The sequence below is a fragment of the Hyperolius riggenbachi genome, chromosome 3 (assembly GCF_040937935.1).
Source record: "Hyperolius riggenbachi isolate aHypRig1 chromosome 3, aHypRig1.pri, whole genome shotgun sequence".
Taxonomy (NCBI): domain Eukaryota; kingdom Metazoa; phylum Chordata; class Amphibia; order Anura; family Hyperoliidae; genus Hyperolius; species Hyperolius riggenbachi.
Genome location: NC_090648.1, coordinates 415,869,661 through 415,896,627, shown reverse-complemented (window position 1 = coordinate 415,896,627; position 26,967 = coordinate 415,869,661). Strand labels below are relative to the sequence as shown.

The window sequence follows — 26,967 nt, the reverse complement described above, 5'->3', positions numbered from 1 at the left end:
CACATCAGGAAAGTTTCATTAGTCATGGTATTTGAAAGATGATGATGTTCTGAAATTATTTATATTTTACCACCACACAGCCAACTCCCTTATCTTATTGTTTAAATCAGATAAGCAGTCAATGACAGAATAGCTTATTAGAAATGTCCCCATAGTTCCTCTTGAGCAGATATTTCCCTGGCGTTTAATAAGTGGTTGTATTTGCCATTCCGGTCTACCAAGTACCACAAGAGGACATAGGAATTTCTCTCCCTGATGTCAGAGCCTACCACAATTACTCCATCCTACAGATATCAGCAGCGGGTAGACATTAAGAATGTATTAAGGTGGAGATACATCAAGTGATTCTGCAGGCCAATAAAAAAATCAGTGCTGTTACATGACCACCCATTGCATGTTTCAATCAATTTCAGGCCAAAATCAGTGAAAAGGATCAACTGGACAGGCCGGAAAATCTTGATCGCAAGTGCTCAATCAGGTACGTGGCGGAAACGGCGTTCAATATTGCGATGATTGAAGTACACAACGGAACTCCGGTTGCAAAAAAAAGCACCCCCTGTGCCAGTGTGCAATGTAAAAGTATCACCTGTCTACAGCTGCAACTCCTGGCATCTTCCACCATCAACGTGGACCATGTGGCACTGCACATGTATCATCATAATGTGCCTGGTGCCATGGCTTGCGGTGACTGTGGACAAAGTGAGGGTGGCAGAAGAGTCCAGGAATCTTGGCGGCTGAGAGATGAGATTTTACTGACCACAGGCAAATCTATCGGAAATTGGTTTGCGCCTATGGACAGGCAACAGATGTCTCTCTGATCAGAGAGAAATCTGTTTCATAGTCTATCTCTCTATACATCACCTGATGTATGGGCACCTTTACTTTTACCTGTCCTCTGATTCTTTTCCTGCTAATGGTAGGCTCCAGAGTACTAGGCCAGGATTTGACATGTGATCTGTTTCTCTTTACAATGGTCATGTGACTTGTGACTATATCATATATGCTGTCTGGCCAAGGACTAAGAAAGATTTTCAGTGAGACACTATTTATTCCAGTGTGCATGCAAATGTAATGCAAACTGTATGCAGCTTTGAATTCAGTAAACAAAGATCAGCATAAAGTGCATTTGATTGGTTCTATTTCAACAAGCATGCCATTTGCATTACAGTTGCAGGCAAGCCGTAGTTATTAGCATGTCATAGGCGATGTCTATTAGGGAGCCAAAACAGTAAATATAGCACTTTGCTTCACATTGTAGGAAATGCATTTCTCCCAGAGTAAAATACACCATAAATTACTTTCTCCATCGTTGGTGTCACTTACAGTAGGCATTACAAAACTCTCTGAGGTTTGGTACAAGGTAATCAATCCTGCAACACTAGGTCCTACAGGACTAGACCTTATTGTGTACCTGAGAAGTAGTGATGGCAAAACCACTTGCCTGATGAATGGTTCCCGGTGAACATCGGCCGTTCGCTGGCTTGCCTGAGAGGCAAACAGTACCCAGTGTGTGTGCCCGCCCTATTCTTTCTCAAAGAGCCATTTTTTTTACATCTAACCCTGCAGTCAGGTGGTACAGGATGGCCAATCCGACCTGTTTACCACCTGGCCTCAGTGTGGCTGCCATTTCTAATTCTAATGTTCCTTTGAGGTACTACAGTGCTGCCCATAATTATTCATACGCCTGGCAAATTTTGACTTAAGCTATTCAACCAGTAAGTTCTTTTTGGACAGGAAATGACATAGGTGTCTCCCAAAAGATAATAAGACAATGTACAAGAGACATTACTGTGGGAAAAAAACATTTCTCAGCTTTTATTTGCATTTGACCAAAAAATGTCCAGTCTAAAATTATTCATAACCTTCACAAATTGTCACAGTCTGTGGGAAAATCCAAAGTTCTATACCATTCCAAATAGTTTAAGCTTTTCTAAAGCATCCTAATTACCCAAATAATTGGGAACAGCTATTTTAATCAACTCAACAGGTGAAAAACAGCAGCTCTCTGCAGTTGGTTTGTGGACAGTCATGGCTAAGGAGCTCAGTGAGGACCTGCGGCTGCGCATTGTGGCTGCTCACAAGTCAGGAAAGGGCTACAAGGCCATTTCTAAATGTTTTCAAGTTCCAATGGCTACAGTGCAAAGTATTATTAAAAATACAGTCAAAATTTGCCAGGGGTATGATTAATTATGAGCAGCATTGTAGGTACCAAAGAGGTACCTGGGGTCATGGTGGTCCATCTCATGGCATATGTGATCATTGCTGAAGAAAGCCATCAGTTCCCAGAATGCAGAAGAGGCGCTTGATTGACTCACTCAGCATGACAGTACTAGTAGTAGTAGAAAAAAAATCTTAAAAAGTTTAAAAATTAAATGAAATGTAAAAACTGGGCCTGTTGCACAGAACGTCATGCCCACCTTGGCCACTGGGGCAGCTATCCTGCAACCCTCTACAGTGTTAGTGCTAAGGGCCATCTGACCACAAAATTGAGACTACTCATCTTCAAAACACAGGCAGGGAAGGTAGATAACCAGTGGGGCAAGAAGGATTTACTGGGAATGAAAAGGATACCAATCCCAGATCTCCATCATCAAAAGGGTTTAGTTTACCCGCACCAGTTGTCAAAAGGTAGACAGGCTGCGGTGGTCCGTTTAGTGTAGCGCATATGCAGCCCCCGACATCTAAGGGCAAGGGAAGGGACCAAAAGCATCACAGACAGTGATTACAGACACACTCAAAATGTTTCAAGTCAGAGCTCTGACTTAAGTGTCATGCTGGGGGAGACAGCAAATACGGTACTGTGCTAGTAATTTTTACTGATACTCTTAATATGGATTTGTGCGTGTGAATGTGACATTCCGTGTGCATTTCCCTGTAGATAAGCATGTAAATATGAAGTGTCCTCAGCTAAAAGCAGCATTGCAAACATAGTATCAAGAGATAACAGTACTGATCTTGTAGAAGGTTTACAGATGCATGTTCAGAGGCTCTTCCATGGTAAATAAAGTGTCTGTACTCTGCCCGTTTTCAGACCATTTCCTTTTAAATAAGACAACATTAGGCCTGATGTACTAAATTACAGTATTGTTTTCAACAATTGTTTGATCTCTTAAGGATCCTGCAGTCTTCATTTTAGCTCTTGCCTTCCAATCTGATTTTTGGATTGCATGCGTTGAGCCAATAGCGTCTTAGGCTCAACACACAGCATACAATCTTGGTTGTTCAATCTTACCACTTTCATGTAGTATAAGAGCTTATCCAATCAATCATTCAAGGTATTTTCAACCTGTTGGCCCTTATACTACATATATTTGGTAAATCTGTACAACCAAGATTGTATGGTGTGTGTTGAGCTTGGGTGTGTGCGGAGACCGCTATGATTTTCTGTGACCTACCACTTCAAGTTGTTGTTCTCAATTGCTTCCACTTTGTTAAAATACCACTAATAGCTGACAATGGAATATTTTGTAGCGAGGAAATTACATGATGGACTTATTGCTCACGTGAAATTCTATCATAGGGCCACGCTGATAGCAACCTGTTCTTTCACAAATAATAGTCTGCATTCCTAGGTACTTGATTTTTTTTATACTTGTGGCCATTGAAGTGACTGAAACATCTGAATTCAATTATTTGGAGGCCTGATCCCATTCTTTTGGCCATATATTTTGTATCATATCTCATACTCTCTTCTCCCAGGTTTCCTCACAAGACTCATGCTTCATACACACTTGAGATAAAAGTCTTCGGAAAAGGCAAGATCACAGACCAATTTTATCCCCTTCCATGTAGTATGAGAGCCATACTCTACAGTCTATTCTATTGAGCTGAACTCCCCATCAGACAGAAATCTTTGCAGGATGCTGCACACAAAGATGCCCGTACACACTCAAAAGATCATTATCTGCAAAAGATCTGTTCCTGCAAAATATCCATTCCTGCAAAATGCATTCATAGTCTATGAGATCTGCAGATCCTCATACACACTTGGTTTAACAGACAATCATCTGCAGATCATCTGCAGATCAGATCCACCAGGATGGATTTTCAGATCTGCAGATGATTGCCAGATATGCAGATGAAGTCTGTTAAACAAGGTGTGTATGAGGATCTGCAGATCTCATAGACTATGAATGCATTTTGCAGGAATGGATATTTTGCAGGAACAGATCTTTTGCAGATAATGATCTTTTGTGTCTGTACAGCATCTGTGTGTGCAGCATCTTGCAAAGATTTTATCTGATGTGGAGTTCAGCTCCATAGAATAGACTGTGTAGAGTATGGCTCTCATACTACATGGAAGGGGGTAAAATTGGTCTGTGATCTTGCCTTTTCCAAAGACTTTTATCTCAAGTGTGTATGAAGCATTAGAATGAATTATAAAGTAGTGTGTGAAGAACAGGCTTTAGTTCTCTGTTCCCATTAAACCTTTTCCCCAAATATACCAATATATTAATTAACAACTGTGAGCAAGAAACTTTTCAACTATTTTTCTCTGAGAAAACACATTTACATCACAGTTTGCAAACTGACAGGATAAATCGGTAACAGCAACGTGAGAAAAATATCTTGCCACAGACCTGACGGATAAAACAAAACATGCCCGAGTGGGTTTGAAATGCGTTTTCTCAGCAATCCCAACAAAATAATTATAAGGCAACAAATTGCATGTTTTTTTTTTTTTCAGATAAATCAGTGTTCACACGTAAAGCATCTGGAATGCAGCATATGCCATTTGGCCAGGGAATTGTGGGAATGGGAATAAGGTACTCAGCATGGCTTTCCCACCTGTCAGCAGCAGTCTGAAAACCTGTCACAAGCCAAGACATAACTCCAGCTTTCACTTCTGAGAGCTGAATATAGGTTATTCCAATGAACAAGTGAAAGCCCTTCTGTGCACTAAGCCCTGGGACTTAAACTTGTTGGGAAACCGCCAGATCACAGAGCCTATTCACACTGGGCACACAGGTGCTGTTGACTATTAAGGAGCAGGGGGTAGATATCATAAATGACTCCCTTGTTATTTTCTTTGCATTTAACCACAGGGTTTATAATGATTCTTATCTGCTAGTTCGTTTTGAAATGATTTCAAGTTGCCAGTTTTTGTAAGTTTTAGTCTAGTTAGTCTAGCTATTTGAAAACTCAAACTTATTGTGTGTGTGACAGCGATCAAGCAAAGGGCATTTTATTCTAAATGACCCATATTTCCTCAATACATGTTAAATGGATCATACCAGAAAAAGAAACGTGACTTCATCTCTATATTCCAAATGTATTCTGGGTCCGCTGCTGTTCTGGATAAATGCCTACTCCTTAACATAAGCCACCCATTTCACATGTTTTTCCTGTATTTCCAATATAGTCCTAAGCAACTGAGAGCTTTATTAAATTTCAATAAACAGATGCTTGATATTTATTTAAAAAAGCATAGATTAATTAAGGTGATCTAATGTAACAAATGTAAAAATTGTACTCCACTGTAAATTAAAACAAAAACCAAACACTCCACGGGAAGTACATGCCTACATTATCACTTCCTCAAATAAGGTACGGTACTTAAAATTTGAATCAGGTGTACCAAATCCAGTTCAATTATTAGAACACTGATAGAGAAGATCATACAGGTAACACAGATTAACAGATTGCACAGTCAAATTGGGAAGCTTCCCATAAAGTGGAATGACATTTTGCACTGGAAGGAAGAGGTATATATTAACACTAAAACGATCACCTGTAAGACGATGTACTCCTACCTGCAATAAAACTACTTGGTTGACATATTGGACTGTGTGGACCTAAAGCCCCATCAACACATACAATTTTTTGTCCGATTTGATTCGATTCATTGATTCGATTCTATCCGACATGTCCGATCGGGATTCGATAAGATTCAAATTGCCATTGTTTTGCTATGGCAAATTGAATCAAATCGAATCCCGATCGGACATATCTGATTAAGTCGAATCGAATCAATGAAACAGACAAAAAATTGTATGGTGTAGATGGGGCTTTAGATCACAGAGTAACCTGTTCTTATTTAATGACAAATATTAAGACTACCTAGCACTATGCCCAGCTCAAAATAGCTGTGAGATTTTCAGAAAGATTTCAATCTTGGAAGGGCTTTAAAAATATCACTAAACAATTGAATATTAAGCCTTCCAGTCTGGAAAATCATCTACAAGCAGACTTTTTTTTTTTATCACAAACTTTTTTTTTTTTTTTAAAGTAACAAGATAGATGCTTTCCAAAGAACATTTAGCAACATAACAGTGATGCGTGTAATGGTTAAGGCACAGTAAAGTCTGCATAAGCAGAGGTATTTTCCACATATATAGGAATAGGTGCCGGCAGCACAAGGCAACATATACCGACACCCCGTTAAGTCAACAATTAGCTCATGTCAAAAATTATTACCAGGGCCAGCGCAGATATGGTGGCTCAAACACTGTTAGTACCTTACATCAAAGTGTAATGCTTTAAGCATTATAAAGTTGGAGAAATACTTAGGGAGGGAAGTATCCTCCATTTCTGTTAGCCCAACAATGGAGGGCTATTGAAGCTGGGGAGTGGATGGGACAGACAGACAGACATTTTTAAATTGAAATTCTGCCTAAGACAGGGCTCCCCACCAAGTCCAACCAAACACCAGAATGCAAAAGGTTGACTGTTGTCTCTAAAAACCCCATATTTTTATCATGTAACCTACAGGTAAGGATTACCACTACTGATATCACGGGGTTTAATCTACCATTTGAAGGAAACTGCACAAATTATATATAAGAGATGTACCAGGAGGAAATCGGATGTCAAGAAAGATTATCAAAGACTAAAGTGTGATCAGAAACACTATACTTACATAGGAGACTTGCAGTAAATATGTGAGCAATTACAAAAGTTTGTCTGTTCAAGCCTAGTTGAAACAAGCTACAAAATGATATGTAGATGGTACGCAATACCACCACAGATAGCTAGTGTCATGGTGGAAACAGGTGGTTGATGCATCAGAGGTTGCCACTTCCTGGGCACCTATCTGACAATATGGTGGTACTGTCCAAAGTAAAAAAAAATAAAAATCTATGGAGACCTAGATTCTTCTATAAGACTCCATACACACAAAAAAATTAAAATAAATCAGGAACTCACTTAAAGTGTACCTGAGATGAAACGTTACCCTAAATTTATACTTACCTGGGGATTCCTTCTGCCCCATGAGGTTGGTGGTGTCCCGTGCCGTCCTCCTCGGCCCCTCCATTCTACTGCTTTCTGGCCCAGTAATCCGCAGCTGCAGAACACTCCCGGCAGCGGGAGCACAATGGGAAGACGCAAGCTTGGCTGGCCCGATTACCAGGCTTAACGGAGGGGCCGAGTAGGACAGCAACGGAATCCATGGTCTTCTTTCGGCAGGAGAAAGCCCCAGGTAAGTATAAATACAGGCTAATGTTTCATCTCAGGGTCACTAATCTCTTTCATTTCCCCAGCAGTAAAGCAAACACTTGTAGCCTCCCTAAAAAAAAAAAAACTATCAGTATACTTTGAGCAAATTAAACATCTGATTATCTTCTCTTTGAAAATTTCAAATTTGAGGATAAAAAGAAAAAGAGTTTAACACAAAATATATGGGTCCGCATTCTTGACAATTACTTTGGTGGAATTTGAATAGAGTTTGGAGCAATGGCCTAACAGGACCCTGTATAAGGGCACATCAGAGCAGGAAAAGGGCTCCTTAAAAGTACAAATATTTGTACTGCACATGGTATTCATTAACAGCTTGTTGTTTCTCTGTATAATTCTGTTCTCTGTATAATTCTGTAGTAAAAAACAAAACAAAACTAAAACTAAAAAAAATATAGATTACAATAAAAAAAAACACTGTAAAGGGTTTTGGTGATGTATTGTATAACTTCTCAAAAATCTGCTCTGTGTGGTTACATTGGATGACATATAAAGAAGGATGTGAAAGTTTAAACAGTTTTGCTTTCTTGGTAATTGAAAATAGTGACCTGCATAGTCTCCTGGATGAAGGGTGGGATGTCAATGAGATGCAAATAATTCTATATTAATGCAGAGTTATGCAAATTTTCATTGAAAACGTATGCGGTTTGAAAATGGACCAACAGAATGAATCAGAAGTGGTATACGATTGGTTCATTTTCACGCTATAATATGAACCATAATATATTGTACAATACTATATATACTTGGAATTATTTGCATCTCAATGACTATCCCCAGTCAGTGACAAACTGTATACACACTTTAAAGCATACCTGAACTAAAAAAACTAAAATTATGAATACTGGTCTCCTCATTTACCTCCTCCTTCCAAGGTACCATTTGGCTGCTGTTCTTGTTCAAAAATCTGCTCTTCCACTTTGGAAATTGCGTTGTTCCCGGAAAAATGCTTTGTCATACTCAATGTGCCCTTGTCTCAGTCTCAGCTTACTCTCTGTACACTAAGCTGGTACACGTGCCGAAGACAGAGGTAGTACGGTACATGGGCAAGGGAGCTCCACAGGGGAGGAGGAGGAGAACAGAGGGAAATCCACCCTATCTCAACCCTGCTTGTGTTAAGAGGGAACAGCCTGTATAATGCTATCTCCTCAGCAAGCAACGAGTTAACGTAATTTGATCTCCCAGCTGTCTGCTGACTCTGCTGAATGGAAAGCTAATGTGTAAACTCTGTTTACAGTGCAAAGACTGTTAGCAATGGAGTCCCACAAGGGTCAGTACTGGGTCCAGTGCTCTTCAATTTATTTATTAATGACCTAGAAGATGCAGTAGAAAGCAATGTTGCCATTTTTGCAAATGATACAAAATTGTGCAGAATCATCAACTCTCAGGAAGATAGTGACATATTGCAACAGGATCTGAATAGGATGGCTATATGGGCACATAAATGGCAGATGAGTTTCAATGCTGAAAAATGTAAAGTCATGCATTTTGGTCATACCAATGGTCTAGCACCATACAAAATAAACGGGATACAGATGGGGACATCAAACTTGAAGAAGGGCTTAGGAGTACTCATTCACAACAAGTTAAATAATTGTATTCAATGCCAAGCCGCTGCAGTTAAAGCTAATAAAATTTTGGTATGCATTAACCACCCTGGCGTTCTGATTAAATCGCCAGGGTGGCTGCGGGAGGGTTTTTTTTAAATAAAAAAAAAACTATTTCATGCAGCCAACTGAAAGTTGGCTGCATGAAAGCCCACTAGAGGGCGCTCCGGAGGCGATCTTCCGATCGCCTCCGGCGCCCATAATAAACAAGGAAGGCCGCAATGAGCGGCCTTCCTTGTTTTGCTTATATCGTCGCCATAGCGACGAGCGGAGTGACGTCATCGACGTCAGCCGACGTCCTGACGTCAGCCGCCTCCGATCCAGCCCTTAGCGCTGGCCGGAACTTTTTGTTCCGGCTGCGCAGGGCTCAGGCGGCTAGGGGGGCCCTCTTTCGCCGCTGCTCGCGGCGAATCGCCGCAGAGCGGCGGCGATCAGGCAGCACACGCGGCTGGCAAAGTGCCGGCTGCGTGTGCTGCTTTTTATTTCATCAAAATCGGCCCAGCAGGGCCTGAGCGGCAGCCGCTGGCGGTGTTGGACGAGCTGAGCTCGTCCAGACCGCTCAGCTGGTTAAAAGGGAAATAAAAACTTGAGATGCTAGCATAATATTTCCCTGTTTAACTCTCTAGTAAAGCCACATCTGAAGTATGGAATTCAGTTCTGGGCACCACATTGCAGGAAAGATATTGCAGTTTTAGAGCAGGTGCAGAGACGAGCAACAAAATTGATACGAGGGATAGAAGGTCTCACTTACTAAGAAAGGTTAGATAAACTGGGCTTATTAGAGGGGATCTAATTAACATGTATAAATACGTCAGAGAGCAATATAAAAGCTTGGTGGATGAGCTTTTTGTCCCGAGGCTTTTACAAAGGACTAGAGGACATGATCTGCGCATGGAGGAAAAACGTTTTAACCATTTATTTAGGAAAGGATTCTTTACAGTAACAGTAATTAAGATGTGGAATGCATTACCACAGGAAGTAATTATCGCAAATTCTATATCTGCATTTAAAGGGGGCTTAGATGCTTGTCTTGCGTTGAAAGACATCCATGGCTATAATTACTAGATAATGCCCAGTGGTGTTGATGTAGGGATTTTATCTGATTGCCATCTGGAAGGAATTTTCTTCCTCCAGGGGCTAATTGGACCATGCCTTGTAAAGGTTTTTCGCCGTCCTCTGGATCAAAAGGAATATGTGAGGGAGCAGGCTGGTGGTGTACTTTATTTTCTGGTTGAACTCGATGGACGTATGTCTTTTTTCAAACCAAGTAATCAAAGCTAAGGGTGGCTACTGTGAAGAACCTCGAATATGACATATTTTCAGTTGTTTCACACTTTTTGGTTATGTACTATAATCCCACATGTGTTAATTAATAGTTTGGTAGTTTGGATGCATATATATATATATATATATATATATATATATATATATATATATATATATATACACACACACACACAAACACACAGACATACACACAAACACACACACACACAGGTCTGCAAAAGTACTCGGCCCTCTTGAAGTTTTCAACATTTTGTCACATTACTGCCACAAGTATTAATCAATTTTATTGGAATTTCACGTGAAAGACCAATAAAACCAAAAAGACCAATACAAAGTGGTATACACGTGAGAAGTGGAACGAATATCATACATGATTCCAAACATTGTTTACAAATAAATAACTGCAAAATGGGGTGTGCGTAATTATTCAGCCCTCTGAGTCAATACTTTGTAGAACCACCTTTTGCTGTAATTACAGCTGCCAGTCTTTTAGGGTATGTCTACCAGCTTTGCACATCTAGAGACTGAAATCCTTGCCCATTCATTCTTCTTTGCAAAACAGCTCCTGCTCAGTCAGAATAAATGGACAGCATTTGTGAACAGCAGTTTTCAGATCTTGCCACAGATTCTCGTTTGGATTTAGTTCTGGACTTTGACTGGGCCATTCTAACACATGGATATGTTTTGTTTTAAACCATTCCATTGTTGCCCTGGCTTTACGTTTAGGGCCGTTGTCCTGCTGCAGGGTATCAAAATTCAATGTAGGAGAACTGACACACCTACCTTTCTCTGTTGAATGCGTTGTGTGAAAAAGAGTCAACGGCCTCTCACTACATGAAGGTGGCTTCGAATCTGTGCTCCTCTTGCGGGACAAATGTAGATGGGAGTTTGTCTGCGGCATCTCTGGTATTGTGGAAAACATCTATAATAAAGAGATTTTAAAGGTGGGCTAGCTGGAAAACACATAGGTAAAATGGGAGAAAGTGTTAAATACACTGTTAAGCTAAAACATTAAGAAATGGGGTTTTGAAACATCAGCAGATGCTACAATACATGTTATCAATGTATAAGGAAGACACATGGGTTCCCCCTCAGGCATCCCCCATCTCCCCCATCAAAGGCTATGTGAGGACATAGCTAATATTTGTATGAAAAGAAGAAAAAAAACAAAAAAACAAAAACAAAGCAGCAGTGCTGTAAAAGCAAATCACCAACCTCCATTTTGCCTATTTATGCAAGCTAGCACTGTCTTTTAAAGTAATACCTGCCCAAACTCCGGGAACCTCCGACAAGGGATGCTCTCCGGATGAATTCCGAATGGATTTCATGCGGAATTCATCCTGATAATTAGAGCACCTGAGCGGGTGGGTGAGGGAGAGTTAAAGAGGAACTCCAGTGAAAATAATGTAATTAAAAAAGTGTTCTGGTAGGTGATCAGAGGCGCCAGCAGAATAAAATTAATATAAAATTGTTAAGAATTGCCGGGAGGGAAAGTGGTGGACTTCCCCTCATTAAAAAAGTGCTTCATTTTTACAATAATTATGTATAAATGATTTAGTCAGTGTTTGCCCATTGTAAAATATTGTAAATCCCTGATTTATATTCTGACATTTATCACATGGTGACATTTTTACTGCTGGCAAGTGATGTGGCTGCTGCTTGCTGTTTTGGCAGTTGGAAACAGCTGTAAACAGCCATTTCCCACAATGTAACAGTGTTCACGGACAGGAAACTGCCAAGAGTACGTACTCAGAATTTCTTTGTGGGAGGGGTTTCACCACAATATCAGCCATACAGCGCCCCCTGATGGTCTGTTTGTTAAAAGGAATAGATTTCTCATGTAAAAAAAAAAAATCTACTGATTGGGATAAAGTTCAATTCTTGTTCAGAGTTTCTCTTTAAACGTACCCAGCAGCAGTCTTCTTTAATCCGTCCCACGCTGCGTTTCAAGCCGCGTGACTGGGTTGAAGGAGGAAGCGTGGTAGTGACTAGACACAACCTGGAACACAGCGTGGGACGGATTAAAAAAGACGGCTGCTGGGTAAGTTTTATCCTCCCTCAACCACCCGGTGCTCTAATTATCAGGATGAATTCCGAATAAAATCCGTTCAGAATTCATCCAGAGAGCATCCCTGCCTTCAACATAGTCAAGAGTTTATCTGCTCTACAGCCGGCCCAAGTGCTACTTTTTCTGGTGTTTAAAACTCTGGTGATACCTGATGCATGCTGAAGAAAGCTACCAAAAACCTGCTTACATATGTTTTGTAGGTCTTGCCATTAGAAACTCTAATTTTTCATAACATTTAAAGGGATGTTTGAAAATATGTCAATGAAAAAGTCTTTTGACAATGGTCTGCTTTAAACCTTAGATTTTTCAGTTCTTAATGCAAACTTCCCCTCATTGGAAGAGTTTATTTTGGGTGAAAAAAAGTCAGTATTCAATAATGGCACACCAGTCAAAGCTAGAGATGATTTGTTTTATTGGAAAACCAAGAGATAGCGTAGAAGTGAAATTGTTACATGCTCAAAACCAGTTAATCCAGGACTTTCAGATATGCAGATATCTATGAATGAGACTACAGTCATTATGTAGCCATATTTGCAAGTCTATGATTGACAAGTGACGATCATGTGTCAATCCTGCTACCTGTTTCTACACAAAAAAAAAATCGAGCAGAGGAAAAACTGATCCTTTCTATCTTTCAGCAATGGATGAGTGAAAACTGTCTGAGACTAAATTCAGATCAAACTGAAGTTCTGATCTGAAAGCAGCGCATGACAACAAAACAACATCAGCTGCAGTCTTCACCACTAGGAATAGGAGGCACCGATCTACACACCGATCTACACACCGATTTAAACTTCAGAACTCATTTCTGCTGTGGTGAAATCATCCTATTTTCACCTGTAGAACATCGCAAAAATCAAGCACCTCATCCCCCCAGAAGATCTGCCAACCCTAGTTCATGCCTTCATTACATCACAACTGGACTACTGTAATGCTGTCTACACCGGCCTTCTAAAAAAAAAGGACTTGTACCGCCTACAGCGGATACAGAATACTGCTGCCAGACTGTTAAACAACCAACCCCGTCACTGCCACATAACACCAGTCCTCCAGTCTCTTCACTGGCTACCGATAAAATGGACGGTCCTTTTCAAGATCAGCCTACTGACATTTAAATCCCTACATAATCTGGGCCCTGGATACATGAAAGAAATGTTACAACTGTGTAGCAATCCCTGCAATCTCAGATTCAAATAATCTAGTCATACCCAGAGTCCACCTGGAAACGTTGGGTCCCAGAGCCTTCTGTCATGTTGCTCCTACACTATGGAACTCCTTACCTCAGCAGATCAGGACAGCTCCATCTCTGGACGGGTTTAAAGGATACCCGAACTGACATGTGACATGATGACACTGGCGTAACAATAGGCCCTGCAGTCCCTGCTCCAGTGGGGGGGGGGCGTTTTGTGGGGGCTGGAGGGAAGGATATCTGCATCTGCTCTGTATAACCTGTCAAGGACTGCAATTTAAAGGAAATATTAAGAAATTTTTTTAAAAAAAATCATTATTTATCAGTTTTCAGCAATTATAGCTTTAAAATAATACATGCTACCATAATTAAAACCCACGTATTTTATTTGCCCATGTGTTCCGTTATTACACCATTTAACCACTTTGTCCTCCTTGACGTATAAAAACGTCGAGGACAGGCGCGCTCCCGTGGCCGATCGTGCGCGTGCACGCGCACTCCCGGATGCGGATTCGGTAGCCACGGAATCAATGTATCGGGCTATGGAGCCCGATCACTGATTCCTCTCCCCCGCTGAAAAAGCGACAGCTTCTCTCGGAAGCTTCGCTTTTTCTAAAGCTATCTCCCTCTAAGCGTACATTGTACGCTTAGAGTGACGTCATGTAAACAAACTAAAGATTGCCATCTTGTGGCCAAAAAGTAAAACTACAAGTAAAAGTTACAATACACAAATATTTCCCCAAATAAAACACTTTTATATCCCACCCTCCCAAAAATGCCCACATAAAATGTTTAATAAAAAAACCAAAAAAACATTACTATAAAAAAAAAAAAAAACACACATAAATATTTACCTAAGGGTCTAAACTTTTTAAATATCTATATAAAAGGTGAAATATTTCTCTCTATTTTTTTTTTTTATAAGCTTGTAAATAGTGATGAATGCAAAACGGAAAAAATGCTCTTTTATTTCCAAATAAAATATTGTCGCGATACATTGTGATAGGTACATAATTTAAACGGTGAAATAACCGTGACAAATGGGCAATTACAATACGTGGGTTTTAATTATGGAGGCATGTATTATTTTAAATATATAATGGCCGAAAACTAAAAAATAATGAATTTTTTCATTTTTTTCTTATTCTTACTGTTAAAATGCATTTACAGTAAGGTAGCTCTTAGCAAAATGTACCCCCGAAAGAAAGCCTAATTGGTGGCAGAAAAAACAAGATATAGATCAGTTCATTGTGATAAGTAGTGATAAAGTTATAGACTAATGAATGGGAGGTGAACATTGCTCGGATGCATAAAGTGAAAACGACTGAGAGCTTAAGTGGTTAAATTATGTCCCTATAACAATGTAGGGCGTCAATATTTTATTTGGAAATAAAGGTGCATTTTTTCAATTTGCGTCCATCACTATTTACAAGCTTATAATTAAAAAAATTATAGTAATATACTCGCTTGACATGCATATTAAAGTTCAGACCCTTAGGTAACGATTTATGTTGTTTTTTTATAGTATTTTTTTTTTTTAATCAAAAATTTTATTTAGGGTTTTTCGGAGTGGGGAGGAAAACAGGTGATTTTAAATGTAATTGATTGTGAATATTTAAAAAAAAAATATGTAGATGTAGTTTTACTATTTGGCCACAAGATGGCCACAGTGAATTCTTTTTATTTTTTGTCCTGTAAGCAAGAGCTCGCTTACAGGAACTGAAGGGATGACATGGGACATCGAAAAATTGCGGCTTTTCAGAGAAAGCCGTCGGATTTTCTTAGGGGGACATAGATCAATGAATGGGATCTGTATTCCCATTTAATGATCTCAGGGACAGCGGAAGATGGCGGGAGCGTGCACGGTGCCGCAGCAGCAGTGCAGACTATCTGGGCAGATATATCCGTCCAGATAGAACTAAGTGGTTAATAAAAATAACATTTCAGCACATTTACAAGCAAAATACACTCACCTAAAGGATTATTAGGAACACCGTACGAATACGGTGTTTGACCCCCTTTCGCCTTCAAAACTGCCTTAATTCTACGTGTAATTGATTCAACAAGGTGCTGAAAGCATTCTTTAGAAATGTTGGCCCATATTGATAGGATAGCATCTTGCAGTTGATAGAGATCCAGGGCACGAAGCTCCCGTTCCATCACTTACCAAAGATGCTCTATTGGGTTGAGATCTGGTGACTGTGGGGGCAATTTTAGTACAGTGAACTCATAGTCATGTTCAAAAAATCAATTTGAAATGATTCAAGTTATGTGACATGGTGCATTAACCTGCTGGAAGAGCCATCAGAAGATGGGTACATGGTGGTCATGAAGGGATGGACATGGTCAGAAACAATGCTCTGGTAACGCATGGTATTTAAACAATGTCCAATTGGCACTAAGGGGCCTAAAGTGTGCCAAGAATGTTTTCCCCCACACCATTACACCACCACCACCAGACTGCGCAGTGGTAACAAGGCATGATGGATCCATGTTCTCATTCTGTTTATGCCAAATTCTGACTATCGAGACTCATCAGACCAGGCAACATTTTTTCCAGTCTTCAACTGTCCAGTTTTGGTGAGCTTGTGGAAATTGTAGCCGCCTTTTCCTATTTGTAGTGGAGATGAGTGGTACCCGGTGGGGTCTTCTGGTGTTGTAGCCCATCCGCCTCAAGTTTGTGGCTTCACAAATGCTTTGGTGCATACCTCGGTTGTAACGAGGTATTTCAGTCAACGTTTCTCTTCTATCAGCTTGAATTAGTCGGCACACTCTCCTCTGACCTCCAGCATCAACAAGGCATTTTCGCCCACAGGACTGCCGCATACTGGATGTTTTTCCCTTTTCACACCATTCTTTGTAATGGTTGTGCGTGAAAATCCCAGTACCTGAGCAGATTGTGAAATACTCAGACCGGCCCATCTGGCACCAACAACCATGCCATGCTCAAAATTGCTTAAATCACCTTTCTTTCCCATTCTGACATTCAGTTTGGAGTTCAGGAGATTGTCTTGACCAGGACCACATCCCTAAATGCATTGAAGAAACTGCCATGCAATTGGTTGATTAGATAACTGCATTCATGAGAAATTGAACAGGTGTTCCTAATAATCCTTTAGGTGAGTATAAATCAAAGTAAGTTGTTAATGATTAACTTCATTTCAATATTACTTTTCTTACCTTATATTCTTTTTTGCTCTTTGGGAGTTTAAAGAGAACCCGAGGTGGTAATTAATTATGTTACTCCATGTCCCCCCTGCGCACCGCTATACCCCCCGCAGTGCTGGTGACACGCAGCGCGTCGCCAGCACAATGTTTACCTATGCGCTGTCTGTCAGCGCCGCTCCCCCGCCTCCTCCGTATCAGCGGGAGGGAAGGGACACGGGCGGGTAGCGCCGATGCGGAGGAGGCCAGGGAGCGGCGCTGACAGACAGCGCTTAGGTAAACATTGTGCTGGCGACACGCTGCGTGTCGCCAGCACTGCGGGGGTATAGTGGCGCGCAGGGGGGACATGGAGGCAAACCATTCAGGCAACAGAGGCTGGTGTTAGTGTGCACAACCAGCCTCTGTGCCCCACTAACATAATGAAATCCCACCTCGGGTTCTCTTTAACAATTTAACATAGAAAAGGTGAAAACAGATGAAAAAGCTTTGTAAATCATGCCCAATGTCAGAAACACCTGATCTGCATATGCATGTTCAGAGTCTATTAGAGACATAGGATTAGTAGGAGCTCAGCGTGTGTCTGCGGGGGCATGGAGTATGTTGCATTCAAAAGGAAAAGGGGATGGGAAGGAAAGGCCCAACTCTTGAGACTGCCCAGAAGATAACTAAGACATTGAAATGTTTGCAATATTTCATTACCTGACAATGAAACAAGTACTTCATAGAATACTTCGTTCAGCGTCCCACTTGGGTGCAATTTAAATGTACCGGTAGCAGGGTGGTCGCCTATCTAGCGCCGAGACCGTTTACTAACAAGTGCCTGGCCGGTGCGTAAGAGCAGCAGACAGGCGGTGAATTCAGTCAGCTGTCCATCTGAAAAGGGCCTTGGGGCGGTTATCTAGCCAAGGGGTTTTCAACCTGTGGTACACGTACCACCAGTGATACTTTGCTGTTGGCCAGGTGGTACACATCAGGTTTGTCTGCCACTTGTCATCTTGCCTCCACAAAGCTCAGCTCCCCTCGTTCGCTCCCCGCTGTGCTGCCCTGCAGCATACTTCAGACCTCAGATCAGTGGTGAAGAGACAGCCAGGCAATCGGTGCACAGTGACAGTGGCAGTCGGGTTACTGCTGATCTGAGGTCTGAACTATTCTGCAGGGCAGCACAGCGAGGACCTTGGGGGCTAAAGAGGCTTCCACCTTCCTCCACAGTAGAGGGGATCCAGCAAAAGGACACCCAAAGATCTCCTTGTCAGCATACCCGCATACGCCGTAGCAGCTCTCCGCTTTGATTTTGGTGGAAACAGCCGAGCCTGATCGGGTCCGCTCCACTGCGCAGGCCCACGGGTGGTACTTCTAAATTTTCAGGTAATAAAAGTGGTACAATTAGTGAAAAGATTGAAAAGCCCTGATCTAGCCCTTTATTTAAAAGGTTTAAGGACGAAAAAGTTGTAGATTTGTTAACAGATCCAGAGATACCTAGAAGCATACAAATCTGAAAAGATCCACATTTCTTAATAAACAGCTCTATACAAATGGCAGATGTTAATTTAATTTGAAGGCCAAGATAACCAATTTAATTAGAGCAAGATATGCAGATCGTTGCGGCTGAGCTACTTTAGCATAATGAACTCTGGTTTGCGAGGCTTGCTTTTAATCGAGAGTGATATAGGTCACCTGATATTGGATAGCACTGTCATTATGTCTGCCACTGACAATCTGTGGATTCAATCAGTACACAAGCAGCGTGCTTTGTGCATGATAATCCGCATGGCTGCTGTCTGCAGATGTCTTATAAGTACATAAAGTAATAGGCTTAGGTCTCGATTATCACACCCTGGCACCAAAGACATAAGATACATTTTATCAAAGCTGTCAAAATAGGACACTACTCCACACATAAACCTTAAAGAGGAACTTTCACGAAAAGGAGGGGAAAAAAAATAATCAAAACATTGCAAAGTGAGAAGTAAAAAAAAATTAAATTATATATATATATATATATATATATATATATATATATATATATATATATATATATATATATATATATAAATTGATTTTCGCCATGCATTTTTTTCATGTTTTATCTACAATCAGCCAGCACCAACTGCCATTATCTATAACCACATCACTAACCATGACAAAGCTTAAAGGTTTTTGGTTTTTTTTTATATATAAAGGATATACATAGGCACAGAGGGAGATGCTAGTTGCTTGGTGGTCAGATATAAAGGTTATTCCCCACTAGTGATGGGCTCACAGGTAGAAAACTAGCCAAATCCGTGATTCTAATGAGGCTTAATTGCTTCAAGTGTGTACATGGGGTACAGGAGGTTAATTACCCTGATGTCCAGGCACTTCTATGCGTATCACACGCTGGCACGTGACCAGTGGAAAGCGTTCCACGACAATACCGCACACTTCCTCCTTCATCCGGAAGGAGGAAGTGTGTGGTATTAAGTCGTGGAACACGTCCCACTGGATGCGTGCGAGCGTGTGATACGCATAGAAGTGCCTGGACATCTAGGTAATTAACCCCTGCCCCTCTCATCTACACACCTGAGGCAATTAAAGAGAGTCTGAAGCCAGATTAAAAATGGCTTTTTAGCTTATATTCAGCATGGACATGTTTGCCCCTGCTAAAACGCCGCTATCCCGCGGCATAACGGGGTCTTTACCCCCCAAATCCCCCCTGCAAAATCAACTACCAACTTGCCCGTGAATTTTGCTGCCCCTGTGAGCTTCCGTGTGAGGCAGGGCTATGAGCTGCAGCCCTGCCTCACACGCGTCTGTCAGCGGCGGATCTGCGCCTCTCCCCCGCCCCTCTCAGCGAAGGCAGACTGCGAGGGGCGGGGGAGAGGCGGAGATCCGCTGCTGATAGACGCGTGTGAGGCAGGGCTGCAGCTCATAGCCCTGCCTCACACGGAAGCGCTCCCAGGAGGTAGCAGGGGGGATTTGGGGGGTAAAGACCCCTTCGTTATGCCGCGGGATATCGACGTTTTAGCAGGGGCAAACATGCCCCTGCTGAATATAAGCTAAAAAGCCATTTTTAATCTGGCTTCAGACTCTCTTTAAGCCTCATTAGAATCACGGATTCAGCTAGTCTTCTACCCGTGAGCCCATCACTATTCCCCACAATGCAACAAGACTCACAATGTGAAGTCAGGACCTAGGGAGGCAGGGCCATGCAGAGGGTCCCTAAGTGGAGGGTGCTAAAACTTAAAAAGCCCCCCACCCTCCGCGAAATGCATAGTAATACCTACAATTGGCGGGGTACCTTCCTCCCAACCCCCTTGCCCTGCAGTGGCATGTGAACTTCACCCCCTTCCCCAGCTCTTCAACTGTTCCAAACCATCCCCCTGAGTCCGTCCACTTGACACATACATTCAGTCACAGAAGCCCTGGCTGCATTCAATGGTGTGGAGTCAGTCAGACCTGTCACCAGTGGCCGCACGTTCCCACCTCCTTGTTTCTTGCTAGGAGGGTATTGGTTGTCATGTGGGTGCTGAATGCAGATGCTGGGTGCCATGTGGGTTCTGGGTGTCATGTGGGTTCTGGCTATGGGTGAGTATCAAGTGTCATGCAGGTGTTCATTGCAGGTACTTTGTACCATGTGAGATCTTGGTGCATGTACTGGATGTCATGTGGGTGTTTGGTGCAGGTACTGAGTGTGACATGGGGGCGAATACTTGGTGCCATGCCTGTACTGAGTGTTGGCTATGGGTGGGCATTGTGTGTCCCGTAGGTTTTAAATGCAGGTACTTTGGGTGCAGGTACTGGTTAGGTGGGTGCTTGGTGCAGATAGTGGGTGCCATGTAGGGGCTGTGTGCAGGTGTGAGTACTGGGTGCAATGTTAGGCCTAGGTGCAGGTACTTGGTGTCATGTGAGTACTGGGTGCCAACTATGGGGGAAAGGAGTGTGGATGGATGTTGGGAGAAGTAGATGTCAGTATTCTTACTGCAGGAAGGGGATGTAAGTTACATAGTACATAGTTACATAGTTATTTTGGTTGAAAAAAGACATACGTCCATCGAGTTCAACCAGTACAAAGTACAACTCCAGCCCGTCCCCCACAAGTGGGGTTACTGGGGAAAGGAGGTCACTGGGGTTGCTGGGGAGGGAGAGGTCATTGGGGTGCTCAGGAGGTCACTATGGGTGTTGATCAATGAAGTAAGAACAAGTTCCATCAGGCACTGCAGTAAGTTCAAATGTATTCAATATTCAATCATAGTGTGAACCATAACATATGGACTTGCTGTGTATAAAGGATGTTGGTTGTTGGGCAGGGCTTCCCTGCATGTGGTGGGCGGAGCTTATCGTGGCTAGGGTCTGGTTTCCTTTTTGCAGCCAAAGGGGCCTTTTTATGTTTATTTAAAAAGGGGGGTGCTTGGGCACCCCGAGCTCGCCCCCCCCCCCCCCCCAAGTGCTTGGTGGGAGGAGTTTCAAAAATATCAGCTATACAGATGTCCTTGATGATCTATTAGAAAAAAAACAAAGATTTCACTTGGGAAAATGGATATCAGCTACTGATTGGGAAGAAGTTCAAACCTTGGTCATAGTTGATCTTTAAGTAGAATAATCGCCTTTTTGTTTGTTCTGGAAATGTGAGAAAATCAGGGACACATACAGCCATATAAACCTAAAATATATTCTCTTTACTTCTCCATCCTGCCACAAAAAAAAACTTCATTCCAGCTAGAAATATTTTTAGCTGTCTGATGAGGTAATCCCAGTCAGCTAGAGACAATAGGGAAGATAATTTAATACATTCAGGCTGTCCTGGCTGTTTAAAAGACATGTTTTGTTGTGGGTGTGTGCCTGGAACTAAAACTGCAAACTACAGTATTTCACCAACATTTCAGATCCCTCTCTATGTTCTAATATGATCAAGGACTTTTTACAAATAAGGTCAGGTTTCCTGGATCACTCATGTTCTCCATCAGTCTTAATTAATTAAAATCTATGTGAGAGGTAATCTCAGCCAATGTTACTCAGACATTAAAGCAGATCTCAGGTGTAAAAATAAAACCCACACTATCAGCACAGGCAGCAGAAGTTTTGACAGAATAGCAGGAAAAATTGTCTAAAAACTGAACACTTGCACCATAAGATCCAGGTTTTGTTGGTTAGCCATGGCAGTTTTCTGATTTTGCAAAGACAGCCAAGAGATTGTGTCATCTGTGAGTGGGAGGTGCCTCATAGTAAGGCCTGAGGGTTACTCGGATTCTACCTGTGCCACTGACCCAGCCTATCTCAGAGAGGAGAGGTGAAGAGGAAGGGAGAGCAGTGCCATCCACATTATGCAGTATACAGTATCTAGTTGCATTCCAGAGCTGCCACAGTGTTTCCCCAGCTGCTTAAAGATACCTGCAGTGACATGTGACATGAGATAGACATGTGTATGTACAGTGCCTAGCACTCAAATAGCTATGCTGTGTTCCTTTTTTTCTTTCTCTGCCTGAAAGAGATAAACATCAGGTATGTAAGTGGCTGACTCAGACAGGAAGTGACTACAGTGTGACCCTCACTGATAAACTCCAACTATGTAACACTTTCCTAGCAGAAAATGGCTTCTGAGAGCAGAAAAGAGATAAAACAGGGAATACCTTATCAGTGAGGGTCACACTGTAGTCACTTCCTGTCTGAGTCAGCCACTTACATACCTGGTATTTAACTCTTTCAGACAGAGAAAGAAAAAAGAACACAGCATAGTTAATTGTGTGCTAGGCACTGTACATACACATGTCTATCTCATCATGTCACATGTCACTTCAGGTATCCTTTAATGAAGTAGTCAGCCAATGCTGCATTCGATTGGGGGGGGAAGGGGGGGTGGGGGGGTTGGGAGAGAGAGAGAGAGGAAACAGTCATAGTAAGTGTCAATCTGGCTCTTTTTCACTTTGGGAACGTAGGACCCTTTAATAACCTGACAGAGACCAACTCTTCTATAGACTATCCAAAAAGGTTTGGGTACTACTTTAGTAAAATTGGGCCCAGTGTCTTCTACCAAAGTACATTCCACACAGCTATAACAACATTTGTATCAATAGAAACATATTCTTGAAGGTCTGTATCTTTAGCTTGTGCTCCCAGGGAATGTTATACGTCTTTTTAATGGAAGATAAATAGAAGCAAGAACAGTAAAGCATATTTCACACACGTCGGATTTTGTTAAGGGATTCTGGGAAAGCTGGGGAATAATAAATCAAACAGTTTGACAAGTAATCTTCAGAAGAGATTGAGAATTTTGGCATCTTATTCATTCATGGATATCAGTTACATCATTACAGATAACCTTGTGATGTAAAACTTCCTAAGATCCATTATTTGCTCACTCCACTGGTAGGTCACCTTGTCATTTAAATTGTTTAATACAAAAATGCTGTTCGATATGATCAAAATGAAAAGTTTTTTTATTAAAACATAATGTTAGTTTAGGCTATAATGTGACAAATAAAATTCCAAATGGATTCTGTGGGGACAAGAAAACATTCACTTGGAAGGAGGTTTAGCTACTGGTCATCTATTTCTGAAAGCAGCAGTGACATTTTTGGTGGCTGCAATTACCCAAATTTCACAGTAAGCAGCCAGTCTTGCAGCTTTAATGCTAGGTACACACAATGAGATTTTCTGGCCCAGATTTACTGCTAGATCGATGATAAGTTCGATCTGATTTCCGAGTGAATTTCCATAGAAGTGAGCAGAAAATCGATCGGAAATCAGTTCGGACAATAATAATTGATCTGGCAGTAAATCTGCCAGAAAATCTCATGTGTGTACCAGGCATAATACAGAGACTTTCAAATAAACAGGGTAGCTATGCTCATCCTACACAGATCAAAAGTAGGGGAAAGTGTTGTGGCCAAATCGGATGCAAATCAATATAACCCTTGCAGCAATGCATAACACACATGTAATGATCTGCTCTGCTGTCTGCACAGGCAGACAGCTTTTTGACCATTTTGTAGCTCTGAGCGTTGCAGGTCTCTGGAAAGGAGACCTGTCTTCTCTCTGCAACTTGCTGAGCTGCTGTTCTAGTGAGGAATTTGCATCCACTTGGTATGCAAATTGCTTAGCAGCTTCCTTTGATGGCTTGCAGTATAAATACCATTTTCTCCCAGAATCCCTTCCTGGTCATGATGGTTTTTTCCTGCTAACTTGCCTGGAGTCTCAGCCCTCTGCTCACTGTTGGTTACTATTGCTAGCTTAGAGTAGATACCCTTTGGGAGTGCTCCTTGCATTCCTGTTTAGTGCAGTCAGGATTGTGTATATTTGTACTGCCTATTCTGTCGTGTCTTGTTCTTGCGATTGCGCTGTCGCCAGCGGTTGGCGGTAGCGAATCGTTTTGTCTGTTTGGATCGCACTTGTTCTTGTGGCGGAGTAGTGGATGCAATCTGACTTGTTCCTGTTGTCTGTTTGTCTGGAGCAAACGCTTGCTGTTGCCTGAGGTAAGGTTAGCAAGCGTTTCTGTTTGTGTTTAGGTTCATTTAATAGTTAGGGTTGGCATGTTTTGTCTCTGTTGCGCTTTTCGTGCGGAGACAGCGCCATTAGCGTGCTTTGTCGCTGTTGCGCTTTTCGCACAGGGCGAGCGCGCTTAGCGAGTGCGTTTGTTATTTTCCTTGGCGTTCTGATCATTATTATTTGCTGTGTCTTTCTTGCTACACTCGTGCTTTGTCTTACTCAGTCTTGTGTCACTATTGGCAATCGCCACTCTTGCGATTGCGTTCCCACTTGGTTTCCGCTGTTGTCGCCGGGTGGCAACTAGATTGGTGGACACACATACATTCTGTCTCTGTGCTCACTTTCTCTTTACAGGTGCATTGCACCCAAGCTGGGTTCTGTCATTTTTATACGTTTGTGGAGGATTTCCGCAGTGTCAGCGCGCATCTTGTGCGCTGACCAGGGAAATAATTCCCCAATCGTTACAACACAACAGTAAAGACTGCTTAAAAAAATACAATTTTTATCAACAATGAATGATTTTTTTTAATTGGACAGTTTTTCATATGAAAATTATAATTTAATAGAATGATCATTTGTGATTACCTATGCCATAGACGACCATTTAATTTTGTTCCTTCAGATCGAATGTAAAAAAAATTGATTCAATGATTGCATCTTGTATGGCCACCTGAAAACTTGCAACAACCAACCAATAAAATGCAGACCAGTGACCATAAATTGCAATAAAGACTAAATGTGCTGCACAAGTTGCCTCATTATTTCAGGCACTTGTGGCCTTGTCTACCACCTATCTTAACTAAAGGGGTGGGATGTATTCAATAACTACAAATACATATTGCTCTTGCGGGCTGCCCACATTTCTGCTAAAAGATTAGGAAAACAGCCAAAGCACACTGCCAAGACAATCTGGATAATGAAGGGAAACACAAGGACTAAAGTAAATGGATACACTGAAGCCTTCAAGGAGAATATGTCCTCAGAGACACTCAACCCAACACGTAGTTTAGCGTTGTTGATTACATTAACAAAAACTTGGGAAGAGATGGTTGGTATATTCTTAATTATCCACAATGTTTTAGCACTTTTTTCTACAGTAAAGTTTTATATTGTGCTGCCTCTCCACTTATACCATGTATGTATACAAACTACATATTCACCTGCCGGAATCTAGCAGAGAACTCTGAAATAAGCTTGTACTGATAAGTACAATACTTATTGGAATAAAAATGTAAATTCAAGAATCACAAAGCCGCAAATTCACTTTATATTAATGACAATGTATCCTAAAATTTCAACTAGCACACCCTTGATAACATCTACAGTCTTCCAGGTAACCACCTTGCCCAAACACTTCATACGTAGAATGCTTTTGGCTTAATTATACGTCTTTTTTGCTTGTATGATACTTCTTGCAGATCAGTCTGGTATTGCGGTTTTCCCTAATCTAGTAATATTTTTACTTTAAAGGGGTTCTGTGGACTGCTAAAATAAACAAAAACCGCCACTTACCTGGGGCCTCTATCAGCCCCCTGCAGCTGTAATGTCCTGCACCGTCCTCCTCCAATGCTCCGTTCCCCGCCACCAGTCCTGGTCTAATATATATCCAACTAGTTGGATAATGCTCACTCCCATGCGCGTTATCGGGACCTTACTGCGCAGGACGACTTTTTTTGTACTGGGCCTGCGCAGTAAGCTCCCGATGACTCGAACGGGAGAGAGCATGCGCAGCCACAGTGTAATGGGCGCGCAGCCGCAGTGTAATTGGTCGCGTCATTAGACCGGGACCGGCAGCGGGGAACGGAGCATTGGAGGAGGACGCGCAGGACATTACAGCTGCAGGGGGCCGATCGAAGCCCCAGGTAAGTGGCAGTTTTTGTTTATTTTAGCAGTCCACAGAACCTCTTTAAAGCCAAGTCATCAAATTTATAAGAGATATCAAACAAGTGACAACGCTCCAGGCTACAAACTGAAATGAAAGCCAACACAGGCATGCAGAGCGCCACTGGGGCTAAATACATGCTTTGAATGCAAATCAGATGCAAATTATGCACTAATTCCTAATCTAAAAATGTGAATGCAGGTTGAAGCACATGAATGCAGCTAGCCAGAAAGTATACTTGCATTAATTTTGTACAGCAGGAGAAATTGGTAGCGCTTTCAGACAGAGGCTGTACCCAAATTAGCTATTTGCAAAGATGTGCAGAGCTCCAAAATATGCTAAATACAAGCCTTGAATGCAAATCAGATGCAAATTATTTACTCATTCCTAATATTTCCATATTTTGGAGCTCTGCTCTGCAATGAAAGTGTAATCAGAGTAGTGCTTATCGGTATTAAAGCTAGGAGGAATAGAAATGAAAAAGAAAAAAATCACAATCCTGCTGGAAGAATTAGCTGGATTAGAAAAGAGCCATAAGAAATCAAACCCTAAAGAAAATTATCCTCAACATATGTTAAAGATAAGGAACAAATTAAATCAGATACTGGATTCGGTTGCAAAAAAAACTACCACAGCTTATTAGTAAATTTAAAAAAAGGTAAGAATAAACCAGGAAAAGTGTTGGCAGATCTTATTAAAAAAAATAATCTGCAATAAGATTTACGGTATAGAAAAATTACAGATGAGAAGAGCAACTTGGTGTAGGAGCAGGAGGGAATTAGCAAGGCCTTCGTCGATTTTTACACCGATTTATATAACATAAACACATCATAAACAAACACACCAAGTGAGT

The 26,967-nt window shown here is 41.6% G+C and overlaps 1 protein-coding gene across 14 annotated transcripts in view; it reads right to left on the bottom strand.

Annotated features, from left to right (window-relative positions):
• The window catches only part of ARHGAP26 (Rho GTPase activating protein 26), a 1,021,369-nt gene that overhangs the window by 441,351 nt on the left and 553,051 nt on the right, over positions 1–26,967 (bottom strand). For all 14 annotated transcript variants that reach the window (XR_011030516.1, XR_011030517.1, XR_011030518.1 and 11 more), the window contains one exon: positions 11,133–11,271. Coding sequence is in view for 9 of the 14 variants with exons in the window: in XM_068277500.1 (XP_068133601.1) it covers positions 11,133–11,271 (139 nt within the window). In the remaining 5 variants the exon portion in view is untranslated. The remainder of the gene's footprint in view (positions 1–11,132; positions 11,272–26,967) is intronic.